Genomic DNA, 15,433 nt, shown 5'->3' on the forward strand with positions numbered 1-15,433 from the left:
TTTTTAAAATAAAATATTAACCGAACACGACTCTCCACAATGGTATGATATTGTTCATCTTGAGCATAAGCTCTCATAGCTTTGCTTTGGGCTTCCACAAAAGGCACAACGAGTAGAGTATTCTTTGTTTATAAACCCATGATCATTTCCTAAATTAGCCGAGGTAGAACTTTCATCATCCAACACCTCCCCTCGACAAAGTGCGGCCTCCTCTTAATTGAGACTCGACTCTTTTAGAGTCTTAGTCATTTTTTACGGCCTCCTCTTACTGTCTTAGTCATGATCATTCCCTAAATTAGCCGAGGTAGAACTTTCATCATCCAACACCTCCCCTCGACAAAGTGCGGCCTCCTCTTAATTGAGGCTCGACTCTTTTAGAGTCTTAGTCATTTTTTATGGCCTCATCTTACTGTCTTAGTCATGATCATTCCCTCAATTAGCCGATGTAGGACTTTCATCACCCGAAACATTTTCTTTTGGAGTCATTTGTTCGATATTTAAGGATTTACCAATCTATTGGCACGACTAAGTTTAGGGCACGACTCTAATACCATATTACACGAACACGACTTTCTACAGTGGTATGATATTGTCCACTTGCAGCATAAGCTCTCGTAACTTTGGTTTGTGCTTCTCAAAATGCCTCACGTCAATGGACAGAGTATTATTTATTTATAAACGGATCATTCCCTAAATTATTATTTATAAAATTAAATTTGGAAATAAAAAACTAAATGGTTAGAATCGAATTTGAAATATTTTAAAATAAAAAATTTGGACCAAAATTGTGTATTTATGGTATGTAAAACGGCGGCGAAGACAACCAATCTGGGAAACAGAATGCATTGCCACGGTCGCAACCGCCAAACCAAACGTGACACGGAGGCGCCGGACAGAATCTCAAGAAACCGTTGGCTGATGCGCCCATAGAAATTCCATTCGCAGCCTCAAAAAGCTCCATCATTCTGCAACATCCAATTCACGGAGCCGCCAACGAAGAGATGACCATGGTGACGCTACTGGTGGCAACGACGATCGATCCAGCATCCATCAATCCCGCTAATGAGCTCCTCGCCATGCCCGGATGGAGCCCTGGCCCTTCTCTCCAGGTCTTCTGAACTTATCCCTCCATTTCTACCTGAAGCGTTTCTGTTTCCCCCTTCGATTAATCCGATTCTTCTGTTCTTCAGGATATAAAAAGCTTCGCTAATCGAGATGTGAGGTTACTGCTACACGATAAGAGCATTGTGGCTGAGGACGATCTCGATAATCGATGGGAGGAGCTCACCGGCGAGGTGGTGGACGAGGTCATTTTCTTCAGCCGTCATACTGCCGTTTCGAATCGTCCTGCTCTCACTGTTCATCCGATCGGTACGATTTCTGTGTTCTTTTTACCTCGTTTCGGAAATGAATCGGAATTCGGAACCCTAATTTTGGTTGTGAATTGTTGCGTTCGAAAGGGGTTCCTCATCTGCTGGATGGAGAAGTTCCGCTGCAAGGAGGGAAGCCTGGATGGGCGGCGCCGCCGAGCCCTCGTATAGGCCCCTGGCTGAGGCTCTTGAAAACCATTGCAGAATCCCATAATCTAGTGCCAGAGTTTGAGGTTAACCATATTTCTCTTCTGTTTCTTTTGTAGTTCGTCATTTGCTGATGAAATGCAAACTCTGTACTACTCTTGTGAATTTTAGTTTCAACTTCTAAAGAAATTGATTGTAGATTACGTTGGAGGGTACTCATCATGGACCTATTACAAATAAACGAACCCTGTTTCTGGAAATTGGTGAGTGTTTCTTTTGGTTTTATGCGTGTATCATGAATCTGAGGATTTTTTTAGCTTGGTTTCTTGCTTGTGCTGCTGTTTGTTATATCTTTCTCGATTGATTGATATCCATAAGTGCTAGAGTTCAAACATGACATAGCTTAACAGGGTCCAAGAGGTTTGAATCTCCTACCCCAGTTATTGTAAATTTGAATGTTGGTTTGTTCATGTTAACTTTAGAGCTTCTCATGTCATTTGGGACAGATTGGATCAATGTTGTGCATTTATTTATATTGATGAACTAATATCAATTCCTTGAGTGCATATATTGAAGTGCTCACAAGATTATTTGCTTATGAAATACAATATTCTACTTCTGATCAAAATGAATTGTTTCTTTCTCTGATTTTGGTGTATAGGCAGTACCGAGGATTATTGGTGTAGGCAAGATGCTGCCAAAGTTATTGCTCTAGTTGAGTAATCCTTTCCTGGATGATCATTAGGGCTCTCTTTTTTTCCTGTTATCATAATTTTCACGACGCAACGATGACATTATTCCTTACCGATTTACCATTTTGGATGCTTGCAGCTAGTCTGGGAAGGACTTGCTATTGGAGGAGGAATCGATGTCGGAAATTGGAACAGGTGCATAGATTGATACAGTTTTTATTTTCTCCTAATATTTACCACTAAATTTCAACTCTTTGTTATAAACAAGTTGTCCTCATGATTTATCATTGAAGTTCATTGCCTAGCCTTTGTTCAGTTACTTAGTTCTGTGATCTTTTCAACTTCTATTTAATCCCGTAATCGCTCTATCCATGTGATGTCCCACATTGGTTGGGGAGGAGAACAAACCACCATTTATAAGGGTGTGGAAACCTTCTCCTAGGAGACGCGTTTTCAAGCCTTGAGGGGAAGCCCGAAAGGGAAAGCCCAAAGAAGACAATATCTGCTAGCGGTGGATCTGGGTCGTTACAATCCAGGTGGCTTATGTTATATCGTTTCAATAGATCAAGCTTCTTGCAAGATTTTATCGAAAGTATAAGTCGCCCTTAACCTAGTAATCTTGTTTTTAAGATCAATGGTAAAATGTTGCTGGAGCTAATTCTTTCTCTTTGTATTGTCATTTCCCCCTCATTTGGAATTGGTGTCAATAGCTTCCTGATTTCCATGCCTATATATTCTTCCCTCCCTCTAAGATATACTTGGTCTTGTATTATCGTTTCCTCAACAAGAATATCTGTTCTTCTAAATGTTTCTTGCGTTAAATAATGTTGCATTGCCATCATGAATCAGGGAACATAGCAAGAACAATAAAGTTCTTCTTGGTATCGGGGGTGGACATTATGCACCTCGTCACATGGACATAGTTCTGTAAGTATTGGCCAGTTAGGCTATCCTTTCATCAGTTAATGTGTTCATCTCTCAGGCCTTCGTTTGCTATTAATTAGTTTTTTCTTTTGTCTGTGCACATTTTTAACGTGAGATCCCACATCGAGTGGAGAGAGGAACGAGTGCTAGTGAGGACGCTGAGCTCTGAAGAAGGTGGATTGTGAGATCCCACATCGGTTGGAGAGGAGAACGAAACATTCTTTATAAGGGTGTGGAAACCTCTCCCTAGCAGACACGTTTTAAAATCGTGAGGCTGATGGCAATACCTAATGGGCCAAGACTTGGGCTGTTACAAATAGTACCAGAGCTAGACACTGAGCGGTATGCCAGCGAGGACGCTAGGCCTAAGGAGGGTGGGCTTGGGCTGTTACACACTACTTTATCCCTTGGTTTTTGGAAATTTATATATGTATGTATGTTTTCTTTGAATACTTTCAGAAAAGATGGAGTTTGGGTGAGCCACTTGCTCTCTGGATATTCCTTGCCAATGGAAGATCCAAAGCTTTCAAATGGCAATACAAGCGACAAAAGCATCGGCGGGAGCTGGAAACAGTCGATTAAAGCATCGTACGAGGCTACTACTTCGGCTTTCCCTGGCGGAGAGATCATAGCACACCTCGATCACAAGTAAGTTACAGTCCGTTCAGCTTTTTGTGCTACAAAACTAGTCTTAGAGGACGATGAGATGTGATGATCTGCTTCTGGTGTCGACTTAACAGGAGTTTCAAGAGCTGGCAGAAGACTGCCATAACAGGGTTCTTGGGTGAACTGGGCGTTAAAATTGGCAAGCCAAAGGACTTCTACTGAGATTCTTCTTTTGAAGAACATCACTTAATATTAGCTTCAAGGCTTCAGTTATTGAAGATTTTGAAGCATTCTATTCTTGCTTGCTTGCTTGAATATTATTAAAAAAAAAAACTCTCTCCTACCTATGAAATAAACTATATTTTTGGTTTTTCTTTACTATGAAAACGACTTGAATGTTCCGAGCTCACCGTTTTTCGGCGCTCCCGCCTCTAACCTAGGTCGAGACCCTTCGAGATTTCGGGGCAGGTAGACCCTCAAACTTTAGGGCAGACCCAATTGGATGTTCCGAGCTCACCGTTTTTCGGCGCTCCCGCCTCTAACCTAGGTCAAGACCTTTCGAGATTTAGGGGCAGACAAACCCTCAGATTTTAGGGCAGACCCAATTCGATGTCCCGAGCTCACCGTTTTCCGGTGCTCCCGCCTCTAACCTAGGTCGAGACCTTTCGAGATTTAGGGGCAGACAGACCCTCAAACTTTAGGGCAGACCCAATTGGATGTTCCGAGCTCACCGTTTTTCGGCGCTCCCGCCTCTAACCTAGGTCGAGACCCTTCGAAATTTCGGGGCAGGTCGACCCTCGAACTTTAGGGCAGACCCAATTGGAAATTTGAAGCATGAAAAGGCCAAATCCTTACTGCCCAAACAAAGCTCTCATTGACCTTTGAGGTTGTTTTTGTCATTTAATTGGGTCATCAACCCTTTTGCTTTTATTTTTATATTTTAAAATATCAAACCATTTAAAGAAAAAGGTATAATAAAAGTAAAGTATTTATTGGCTTTAAATTTATTTAGGTCATTATTTTAAAATACCATTCAAATATGAGCTGTAAAATATTTTTCTCAAATTTATTAAGTATTTTTTAGTTATTAAGTATTTCATTTCCAAAAGTTCCTATTTTTAAAATGCTACCTATCTATTTATATTGAAAAAAAAAAAAATAATAATATAAAACTATTTTTAAATTTAAAAAGTATTGAATAGGTATAAAACTTATTAAATATAAAATTAAAAGTTAATTCTCGAGTTGAAATTGACATCTTATTTTTTAAAACTTAAGTACCAATTAAAAATTAAATTCAAATTAAAAATAATCAAATTCAAATTAAAAATCAAATTCAAACCTTAGTTTTGAAAATAGTTTCTCAAATTCTCGAGAATAAACGTATATTCTCCTCGTAATAATATATTAAACATTAAAATTAAATTAAAAAAATTAAATAAAAAGCTTTATTTAAACATTGACTTCAATCAAATATGTACTTTAGTATATAGTTTTTAAATTAAAATTAATTTTAAACATTATGTATTATAAAAGTTAAATATTATGTCAATATCATTACTTTAGACTTAGTTATTTTTACGTTATAAAATACTAAACCTTAGGATCTAATTTATCAAATTAATAAATATACTATTTCATTTTTATTAAATTAAAACATGTTGAAATAAAATATGTTATTTGAGATTCAACTGTATTTTTATTTGGGATTTTTTTTTTAAATTTTGAATAATTACGTATATATTTTATATAGTTACAGAATTGAGTAAACAATTTTAAATAACATTTAATAATAATTTATTTTGAACCATTAGTTTATAATATGTTAATTTTCCACGTCAGATAATAATCAACGGCTGAAAATTGATCCAAATATACACAACTACCCCGGGCCCACTAACATTACGTCAACAATCGTCATATGAAAGCTTCCATCTACTCGTGACACGTGTGTGCCATTAACCCTCCGGGACCACCTGTCCCACCACAATCAAAAATTTCATCTTATTACATTCAAAGCCAACGGCCAGAAGTCATGAGCTCAAGATTTCAACTCTAGGCACGGCCGTTCCAAATCACCACTCTCTTTATATTTTTCATTTTTTAAATAAAAGGTCAGAATGCCGGGATCGATGAATCTTTAGATGTGGGCCCCACTCAAAATGAAATAAATCAATTAATTATTAATTAATGAATTAGTTCAAAAAGAAAAAAAAGTGCATATTAAAACATTTGGCGACGAAGAAATGGATTCTGTAGAAACTACTGCAGTTGCCGCTTACGAATTGCCGGAGTTGCAGTAATTCCCGGTGAGTTCGATTTTCCGGCGAGAGTTATTATGAAATTTACCGGCTGGTATATGATGTTGTATTGAGAATTTATATTTGATTTGTGAACACCTGAAGAATTCTCGAAGAGTTCAGTCACCGAAGTTCACAATAATAATAACTTCATTCAATTACGATACACGGAATTGAAGAATCGGAGAAGAACAGAGGACGCATTTTCGATTGTTCTGGTGCGGTGATCGGCGACGTAGCATACGGCGGAGCTTCGGCGAAGGAGGAGGAGGAGGAGGAGGAGCAGGTTATTGATTTGGTAAGTAATTTGAAGTTGAAAGAAAAGAGCGGGGTTAGGTTTATGTGTTAACTGAACGGAATATAATTGAATACTAAAACCTGCGGAGTATTAATTAGGGATCGTAGTTGGTAAGCGCATTTGTTTTTCTCTTGCTTTATTAATTGCAATGAGAGAGATAGAGAGAGAAGTTCTGTATAATCTGCCATGGCAGGAAGCCCTTTTTGAAGCTGTTAACAGAAATTACCAGTTCCGTTCGTTCTTTCTCTCTGTTCCATAAATTCAATCACCAAACTAGGGCGCTCCTTCAGTCCCTTTTTACAGTCTTCCTCTTGATGTTTCTTGTTCATTTATTCATTTTATATTATCAGGGGGTTTCTGTCTCAATTTTATCGACTCTTCCCCATCTGTGTTTCAGGTTTTCATATGGATTTTGATACTTTTGTTCTTCATAATTTCTCGTTTAACCCTATATTCTATTGTTGTTTGAATTCTTTTCACTTTTCTGTCTGCATATATTCCTTTTTCCTGTTCTCTGATGTTTTGAATTCTTTCTGTTCATTTACTTTCCTTTTCCCCCCCTTGAGACTGAAGTGGAGGTTGAGGGTTGGGGTTGATTTCATCATTAGTTGAAGATAAAGGAGAATGGGTGGGGGAATTTTGATAAAGGGTGATTTCATACACTTTTTCTTTTGTTAATCATTTTGAGTTATGATGTTTCTGTTGAAAGTTTGGTTTGCTTTTCAAAAGTTCTTCCAACTTTTTTACCACTCGTTCTTCTCTTTTATATTTTTGAGTACTGGTAACAAGCTTTGGATTCCCAGCACGTATAGCCCAGAGAATTTTCTTTAATTATGTTTTAAAGCAAGATATCCTATGATAACGACTGTAATAATGACCTTTATGTGCTCTTTACAGGATGATCAATTTGGTCTTAATATTTCTGATTGTTGTTGATTTGATTGGTTAAGCTTTCTTTGTTGAGATTTAGTTAAGTTTTCATACAAAACTCGCTGCTTTTTATAGAAAAATACGAATATCGATCTGCTGATTCTATATGGTTCTTAAATGAGTGATTCTGGAGTGGCCGGACCTCGGCACCTAGTCAATCACCTAGGAGCTGACATGTTGTTCATTGTATCCCTAACTGTTGGAATAGTTGGCTTTTGCCAGTTTGTACTCACCTTTTTCTCTTTATTATCATTCAAATAGATTTGCCTGTTCTGCTTCAGAATAATTCAGATATAACAATTTCTGAGGAGAATATTTAGGAGACGATTCATTACTTTGGAATAACTACTGTTCTTCACTTTGTTTAAGTATCAAGCTGGTTATGAAGTTGTTATGTTTGATTGCTCGTACAACGGTGGACTACAAAATTTATATTTGTCTCTTTCTCTAACCTCATCCTTTTTCTTCGTTCTCTCATTCACAGAAGTTTACAGAGTTGTAGAATTTCTGTTTTAATTCATTGATGTTTTATGGCAGGTTTGCTTAGGGATAGACCCTATCTTTCCTGAAGTTTGATTCTTTTGAAGATCATTTTGCCTCCATGGCGTGTATTAACAATGAAACTGGGTAACAACAATTTCTTTTGTGTTGTATTATTCTACTTGAAAGTTCTTCATTTTTATTACTGTTATTATTCCCTCTTTGCTTTTCTACCCAATGATCTTATGTTGTTTTGTAAAAGGAAAGATTATTTACTATCGTTTTCGTGCTATTTACGCTCGTCAATCTACTGCCTTTTGTCCAACTTGCTGTTCTAAGTTACATTTGTAATTATGTATCTGCAGAAAGTGACCCTCCATTTTACTCTTCAATGACCAGCTCAGATTGTGTTCCAGAATCTATTGAATGCAATTACAATACTGAGTTGCAACACCAGATCGTTAGTATCGATCCAATTGGTCTCTTGTGTCAAGAAAAGATAAACCACGAGGATGCCATTCAATCTCCATCTTCAACTGGTGGTGGGAATAGTTGCCTGACCACTAAAATTAACCACTCGTCGGTAGATTGTTTTGATGATAATGCTGAAGGTATTAATGCATTTATGTCATCATCTGGTAAGAAATCCTCAGACTCGTATGTGGACAAAAGTGTCATGGAATGTCAAATGTCGAAAATGATAGTATGTGACAAGGAAATTAATGTCAATGATGTGAAGGACATCTGTATTGATGAAGGGGTGCCTTCTTTGGTCAACTTCATCTTTAGGAGTACGGATGAGAAGTCAAGCTACAAAACCCTGCCTTTGAACCAAAATGAAGGTTCTATAAAAGAACAAAAGAATTCTTCTGAGGTGTTGGAGTCCATTGCAGATAATAAAAAAATCTCTTTAGAAGATCACTTTGCCACGGACTGGAGTACTCATAATGATGCCAAGGATCTGAATCAGATAGAGGAAGCAAAACTCAATCAAAGTGAACCACAAGTTCCGGTGCAAAAGCTAGTTAGGGAAAGTCACTCTTCCGAGTCTTTAGACAACCTAGGTATCCAGGTATGCATATTTCTGGTCAAGTTATTAATCATGTTGTGAGATCCCACATCGGTTGGAGAGGAGAACGAAACACCCTTTATAAATGTGTGGAAACCTCTCCCTAGCAGACGCGTTTTAAAAACCTTGAGGGAAACTCCAAAAGGGAAAGCCCAAAGAAGACAGTATTTGCTAACGGTGAGCTTGGTCTGTTACAAATGGTATCAGAGCCAGACACCGAGCGGTGTGCTAGCGAGAATGCTGGGTTTCAAAGGGGGGTGAATTGTGAGATTCCACATCGGTTGGAGAGGAGAACGAACACTATTTATAAGGGTGTGGAAACCTCTCTCTAGCAGACGCATTTTAAAAACCTCGAGGAAAAGCCCAAAGAAGACAATATCTACTAGCGGTGGGTTTGGGCTTGAACTGTTACACATGTTCCTCTTGCACTTCATGTTCTATTTCCAACGTTGAAATATATAATTAGGATAGAATATTGAAGCCCTTTTAGCTCAAGTGATTCTGAACTTTTCAGGTTTGATGTTTTTCAGAATTGGTTGATGTAGGTTGGATTTCTTGTGATGGCAGATATCTAGTGAAAAAGGCAACTCGGAAGACCCTGCTTCAGCTTTCAAACCCGTTGAATCTTGCAATGACAATTCTGCTCTGGGAACTGAGGCAGAATCACCAAATGAAAACATTCCAACACAACACCCTTCAGCTCATAATAATGAATTTGAGAAGGGAAGTACTACATTGAATCTCAATTCAATCTCTCCCATGGCCAATGCTGAAGAAGAACTCCATGGAAATATCAACTCAGACTACCCAGGACCCAAGACCAGTAGCGCTGGGACACAGGAGTGTTATGGAAGTAACGATTCTGCATTCGGAACCCAAGTTTCGACAAGTCGATTAATTTCAAGCCAGACTGCACACGACAGTGGCGAGTCTAGTTTCTCTGCTCTAGATCCATTAGCTAGCCTTGTTACTTACTCGGGGCCAATAGCTTATTCTGGAAGCATCTCTCTTCGATCGGAAAGTAGCACGACAAGCACCCGCTCTTTTGCCTTCCCTATGTAAGTAGCAAGCAATCTCTCTTCTCTTCTTGATCTATCCTGTCCTAAATTGTAATCCAAGGTGAATGATATTTACAGATTACAGTCTGAATGGAATAGCAGCCCGGTTAAAATGGTAAAAGCTGAAAGGAGGCATTACCGGAAGTACAGAGGATGGAGGGAGGGGCTTCTATGCTGCAGATTCTGAGTGCTTTCTTTGCTATCAGTAGAGGTAGATTCTGTTCACACATGTAAGTAGAAGATGCATTATTTCTTTGCTATTATGTGAAATTTAAGGTGTTAGTAATACCTCATATCTCTATCTCTCTCTCTCTCTCTCTCTCTCTCTCTGGTTGTTTCTTGTTTCTGCACTCATTCATATTGTTCTTTGATTTGTATAAGAACACGATATGACATAGTTTCTCTGCATAGAATGATATTATCAAAACTCTTCCACAAGAGTTAAATTTTTATCACAAACTCTTATATGAGACAATTCTTTCATTTGATAAGAAAAGTCGTTCTCTTGAAGAAATTGTCCACCATTAATTAAGAAAAGTGATTATTTCAAAAATTTAGTCTGACTTTATCTAGNTGAGACAATTCTTTCATTTGATAAGAAAAGTCGTTCTCTTGAGGAAATTGTCCACCATTAATAAAGACGTTCATTGAGTATGTATTATTTAAGTGATTATTTCAAAAATTTATTCTGACTTTATCTCGTATATCTTATTTATCGAAATTGTTTAAAGAAACGTTACACTAAAACTAGCGGAACATCTAAATCATACACTACAACGAGTAGTATATCAGAAGTCAACATGTTAACATAACAAATATTACATTATTTATTACAAAAACAGACCATTTATTCCATCACAGAGTCGTGAGATATTTCTGAGTATTAAAATATTATTATTCATTTGATTTAAAAATAAAAAAATATAACAATTTATATTGATTAAAATAGGAAATAAACTTAAATAAACTGGACTGCACAAAAATGGAAAAAAAAAAGAAGTGGTAGTCAGGCTGAGGACTACCCAACGGGCTTACTGGGCCTAGGAGAACGAGGCCCGCTATCCTTCCACCGACAGGAGAGGTAGGTAACGCTGCTCTGTGAAACCAGCCTCACGCGGTTTCCTACGGCTCTAAGGACAGTGAATACTGGGCCTTCGCCCAAAGCCCACACAGCCCGACTCCCTACTTGGAATGGACGGGCCAAGTAACCACTCCAGAACCCTGACCGATGGGCCGAGCCAGCTTTCAACCACTTTACAGCCCACATTTGGGTTACAAGCCCTTATAACTCAGAAACACAATTTTCGAAAAAAAGTGGTTGTCAGGCTGAGGACTACCCATTGGGCATTATTGGGATATGGAGAACCGGCCCGCAATCCTTCCACCGACAGGAGCGGGAGGTCACGCTGCTCTGTGAAGCCAGCCTCACGCCGTTTCCTCCGTCTCTAAGGGAAGCTGCCTCTGGGCCTTCGCCCAAGGACAATGGCCCAACTCCCTACTTGGAATGGACGGGCCAGAAGAATCACTCCATGAGACCCCTACCCAGTGGGCTGGGCCAACCTTCAACCACTTTAATGCCCCCATTTGGGTTACAAGCTCGCATTGCCAAGCTCGGCGATTGGTGGTGTTGCTAGCCAGTTTATAAAGGCTACATTGAATTGCAAATCTACCGATGTGGGAATCCTGTAGCTAAGAACAAGCTATAGCTCTCACTTCTCCAAACAATTTTTGACTCTCAGATCTCTATCATTTTACAGGTATTTTTGAGTTTCAATTTTCAAACACTGATTAGAGGTTTGTGTATATGTTTTCACTCGATACTTTGTTTTGAAATGTTCTTGAATTCTGTCACTAATTTATTAGACATTGGTAAAGAAACCCATTCATGAAATGAACAATTGACCGTATCAGATCGTCCAATCTTTGCTTGTAAGCATGTAAAATTGAGATTAGATTAGCTTGTAAATTAAATCTGTAAAATTTAGATTATAAAAGGGAGAAATCAGTAGAGACAATCGTTATATATTCTACTGGGGAAAAAAATAACCCTTCTTCAAAGCTTAACACTGATACTCATAGCAATATGAGTTTGAAGAAATTGTATAGAAGGTCAAGGAAGATAAAACGCAAATCTGTACAATAGATATGACACATTAAAAATGGTAACTGCACGGAGAACTCGAGACTCGAGACGCCATATAATCATGTCCTACGCCGCTTTTTGACTTGATCTGAGTCGTCTTCACTGTCCAGGTCCCCTTCATGTGCCATTGATGGGTGGCCGGAGGGAGGATTCCCAGTTTCCTGGTCAGATATTGAAGAGCTTAATCCAGTCAGTGAATGGGATGATGCATGACTAATGACTTCCAATAACTTCTTATGGAATGGAGAATATCCAGTTTTATGAAATTCGTGTAATGGAAGATCACGGAAATCAGTCAACCAAAGTATAATTTAACTGATTAAGACAAACTGATTAAGACAACCNAAATCAGTCAACCAAAGTATAATTTAACTGATTAAGACAAACCGATCTCTATAATGGCCGCTTCTACTACCACAAGGAAAATATCAGGAAAGACGATATATAGAACTAGACGACCTTATCAAAACACCAGAAGATCAAGATTCGAGATTTCAGCTTCGTACCTTATAAATAGGGGTTCCGCATGGCGTTCTCTTATTCGCTCGCTTGCCCAGATCAATCTGAACGGAGATACTAGCCTGTGACAAATCCAGTCCAGTATTCTGCAGAGCTTGAGTCAAGCTGTTCAATAACCTGCTCAGCACCAAGTTCCAGAGCTGTTACCAAAACCTATGAAGAGACCAAGCAAATGAACGCCTCCAAAAGCAACTATTCAGACATCCTATATGCTGGAGGTTTGAACATGCTCTACTAAAGGTTAAATCATTATAATTACTACATTTATAAAAGAGGAAGAAGAAACTTCATCAAAAAAATATCTAATCCAAGTCATAGGACCGCATAATGGATAGTAAATAATTGTTTTGATGTTTTAAAATCTATATAGTTCTTACAAAATCAGGCTCCAGATTTAATATTCAAATGAACTTGGTAATGGCTTTAGATGTAAACATAGATCAAGCAACAATCAAATGGTACAAACACATCATATAAACTTAGTAATAGAGCCATGCCCTAAAACTTAGTCGTGTCAATAGATTGGTAAATCCTCAAATATCGAACAAAGGACTCCAAAATAAAAGGAGTCAAGCCTCCTCGAAGGCAGTAAAAAATGACTAAGACTCCAAAGGAGGAGGTGCACTTTGTTCGAGGGGAGGTGTTGGATGATGAAAGTCCCACATCGGCTAATTTAGGGAATGATCATGAGTTTATAAACAAAGAATACTCTCCCCATTGGTATGAGACCTTTTGGGGAAGCCCAAAGCAAACCCACGAGAGCTTATGCTCAAAGTGGACAATATCATATCATTGTGGAGAGTCGTGTTCGTCTAACACTTCAGACATCTACCAAAATATTTGGAAAAAAATCAGTATAAATATCTTACAACTAACCCTTCTGAATAAAGACTCGAAACGCTTATTGTCCCTCCTTGAATGCTCATCTCCTCCGGTTGGCTTGATGCATTGTTGGTGATGGGACACTCTGTTGTCTGTGCATCAGAAATTGGAACGTGGAGAGATTGATCATGAACACCATCACTACGGATAGAAGCATGAGTATTTCCTTCCAGAGACATGGGAAGTGGAACTTTATTTGTGATGTCAGCATCCTGTAGAATATCTCTGCCTGTGTGGGACTCGAGAGGATTCTGTGAGCTCGCAAGCATGGCTGGTGAAATTGAAATGTTGTTGTCATCAAACTTCCCTGAATACATTGGTCCTGAAGCAGAACCATTTTTTACAGACTCGGGATGGCCAACAAAAGTCGGCATACGCCAATGACTATTTCTCTGCATGACATGGTAAAATTTAGAGTACTTCCTCAGCAGAACAAGATTCTTGATTAAACGAATTATGCTATGAATCATATACCATTTGTATCGCGGATATTGTTTCGGGGGAATGGCTGTTAAACACTTGAAAAATTGCCTATGTTGTACCAACAACTAATATTTCCTATGCTTGCATATTTTCTACAGCTAATCTTATACATACAAAATAAACCCGATCGCCAATTAAAAGGGAATATTTTCTCATTTATTGTTATAGCTATTGCAGCAGCTGAAGCGAGCAAGATAGTGAATGACAACTCCCAAATAAAATGAAGGAAGAGCTTTGGTTTTTACCCATGGTATCAACTTAGTAGGTTCCCCACTCCAATTCTGATATGAACCCTCGTATTTCTGCACCTTTTCCTGTAAATACTGTACATACTCAATCACCTGCATGGAAAGATTAAGTTTAGCAAGTGGAAGACAAGCAGATATCACACAGAAGCACAGGATGTCGATTGCAATAAGCATCTGCATACCTCCAATAAGAACGACACGGTATCTCTCTTTTGGTCGCTGTGAGGTATAAGATCTCTCAAAATCTGGAATCTGAAACGAGATAGAGATTGTTCAGGGGGCTGTACATTCAATGTAGACGGAAATTCCAATATTCATGATTCACAAACAATAGAACAAATAGACCTTGAAATTGTGATCAAAATAATCTCTCTTAACAATTTTGAAACACTTGTGTTCGGAGATTACCTCTCATTAATCTTGCTTCTTCTGCGCTGTTCCGTGACTGAGTGCTTCGACCTTATGGCATTAGCCTTATCATTGTGCTTCCCATCTGGTTCCAAGTTCAATTACAGTAAAAAATAGATAAATAACTTAAATGAAAACAACCAATTTCTTGAAAACAAGCTTCCCTGATATCATCATTAAAACAAGATACCTTTGCTGTTTCCGATGCTACTGTTTGCGTTGTAAGTAGAAGCAGGCCCCTCTCTTTTAGCAACCAGCTCGTCCTCCTCGTACTCTTCGTCTTCCTGAACGCTTTTCGCCGTTCTCATACTGAGATATTATTCAGATTGGACGGTCCAAACCTCCAATCGTCTGTACCGAGACTTCAACTCCCTGTACAGCTCCTAAAACAGAAGAATCACAGAATCGTACCAATTCGAAGACGCTTCCAAGCACCAAGATCGAAGGATGATGTAATTTGAGGACCAGCAATGAAAAAGAGTAGGAAAGAAAGGGAAAGTAGTGGAACTTGGCTGAGATTTGATGTTAACAAATGAAAGACAAAACAGCCATGGCCGATCAGCAGAGCTGCCGCCGCCTGGAGGCAGTTATCGGTGAATGGAGCTGCCGTTGTGGCGCTTTAAACCGCCGGATTTGCCTGCCGCCGAACACGAGCGAGTTTCAGTGAGATGCATCCGCTCATGCTTTGCTCGTGATCTCTCTTTGTAGGCCGATCCATTTTGAGTTCTAATCTGGGCCGGCCCAAATTGATATTCAATCATTTGGGCCGACATTTGAATCCAGGAAGCCCACATTCTCGTATTTAATCCGTCCATTCATCAAACAAAATAAAATATTATTTTATTTCAGTGCTTATACTTTAAAATATTTAAATGT

At 38.6% G+C, this 15,433-nt stretch overlaps 3 protein-coding genes across 8 annotated transcripts; 2 read left to right on the top strand and 1 right to left on the bottom strand.

Moving 5' to 3' along the window:
• The first annotated feature begins 843 nt into the window (after positions 1 to 843).
• LOC111799184 (D-aminoacyl-tRNA deacylase) lies at positions 844 to 4,109 on the top strand. The gene is made up of 9 exons (XM_023682610.1): positions 844 to 1,109; positions 1,191 to 1,371; positions 1,461 to 1,603; positions 1,717 to 1,780; positions 2,179 to 2,231; positions 2,349 to 2,404; positions 3,059 to 3,136; positions 3,593 to 3,781; positions 3,874 to 4,109. Exons 1-9 carry the CDS (start codon positions 1,002 to 1,004, stop codon positions 3,959 to 3,961), a joined length of 960 nt encoding a protein of 319 aa, XP_023538378.1. The 5' UTR covers positions 844 to 1,001; the 3' UTR covers positions 3,962 to 4,109.
• Positions 4,110 to 5,944: 1,835 nt separating this feature from the next.
• On the top strand, positions 5,945 to 10,324 carry LOC111799296. Of its 6 annotated transcripts, XM_023682788.1 has the most exons (6): positions 5,945 to 6,048; positions 6,145 to 6,337; positions 7,805 to 7,894; positions 8,147 to 8,819; positions 9,384 to 9,874; positions 9,953 to 10,324. In XM_023682788.1, exons 3-6 carry the CDS (start codon positions 7,869 to 7,871, stop codon positions 10,059 to 10,061), a joined length of 1,299 nt encoding a protein of 432 aa, XP_023538556.1. In that variant the 5' UTR covers positions 5,945 to 6,048; positions 6,145 to 6,337; positions 7,805 to 7,868; the 3' UTR covers positions 10,062 to 10,324. The 6 variants fall into 6 exon arrangements, with proteins under 6 accessions (XP_023538556.1, XP_023538555.1, XP_023538558.1 ...); XM_023682787.1 differs by lacking the exons at positions 5,945 to 6,048; positions 6,145 to 6,337 and adding an exon at positions 6,354 to 6,565 and having other exon boundaries at positions 8,113 to 8,819; XM_023682790.1 differs by lacking the exons at positions 5,945 to 6,048; positions 6,145 to 6,337 and adding an exon at positions 6,578 to 6,734.
• A 1,556-nt stretch (positions 10,325 to 11,880) lies between these two features.
• On the bottom strand, positions 11,881 to 15,228 carry LOC111798308 (transcription factor BIM2-like). The gene is made up of 7 exons (XM_023681369.1): positions 14,748 to 15,228; positions 14,558 to 14,642; positions 14,332 to 14,401; positions 14,147 to 14,242; positions 13,413 to 13,810; positions 12,524 to 12,653; positions 11,881 to 12,178 (listed from the first exon to the last, which is right to left on the bottom strand). The coding sequence occupies exons 1-7, from the start codon at positions 14,863 to 14,865 to the stop codon at positions 12,077 to 12,079; spliced, it is 999 nt and encodes a 332-aa protein (XP_023537137.1). The 5' UTR covers positions 14,866 to 15,228; the 3' UTR covers positions 11,881 to 12,076.
• Positions 15,229 to 15,433: the final 205 nt, after the last annotated feature.

This window comes from Cucurbita pepo, chromosome LG07, assembly GCF_002806865.2.
Source record: "Cucurbita pepo subsp. pepo cultivar mu-cu-16 chromosome LG07, ASM280686v2, whole genome shotgun sequence".
Lineage (NCBI taxonomy): Eukaryota > Viridiplantae > Streptophyta > Magnoliopsida > Cucurbitales > Cucurbitaceae > Cucurbita > Cucurbita pepo.

Excerpts from the sequence above, each read along its gene's own strand:
- LOC111799184 (XM_023682610.1), top strand. The coding sequence starts at position 1,002 with ATGACCATGGTGACGCTACTGGTGGCAACGACGATCGATCCAGCATCC. Across the intron at positions 1,372-1,460 it reads TCTCACTGTTCATCCGATCG|GGGTTCCTCATCTGCTGGAT; the intron begins GTACGATTTCTG and ends TGCGTTCGAAAG. Across the intron at positions 1,781-2,178 it reads AACCCTGTTTCTGGAAATTG|GCAGTACCGAGGATTATTGG; the intron begins GTGAGTGTTTCT and ends TTTGGTGTATAG.
- LOC111799296 (XM_023682787.1), top strand. Across the intron at positions 8,820-9,383 it reads TAGACAACCTAGGTATCCAG|ATATCTAGTGAAAAAGGCAA; the intron begins GTATGCATATTT and ends TTGTGATGGCAG. Across the intron at positions 9,875-9,952 it reads CGCTCTTTTGCCTTCCCTAT|ATTACAGTCTGAATGGAATA; the intron begins GTAAGTAGCAAG and ends TGATATTTACAG.
- LOC111798308 (XM_023681369.1), bottom strand. The coding sequence starts at position 14,865 with ATGAGAACGGCGAAAAGCGTTCAGGAAGACGAAGAGTACGAGGAGGAC. Across the intron at positions 14,643-14,747 it reads TAGCATCGGAAACAGCAAAG|ATGGGAAGCACAATGATAAG; the intron begins GTATCTTGTTTT and ends ACTTGGAACCAG. Across the intron at positions 14,243-14,331 it reads CCGTGTCGTTCTTATTGGAG|GTGATTGAGTATGTACAGTA; the intron begins GTATGCAGATGC and ends CTTTCCATGCAG.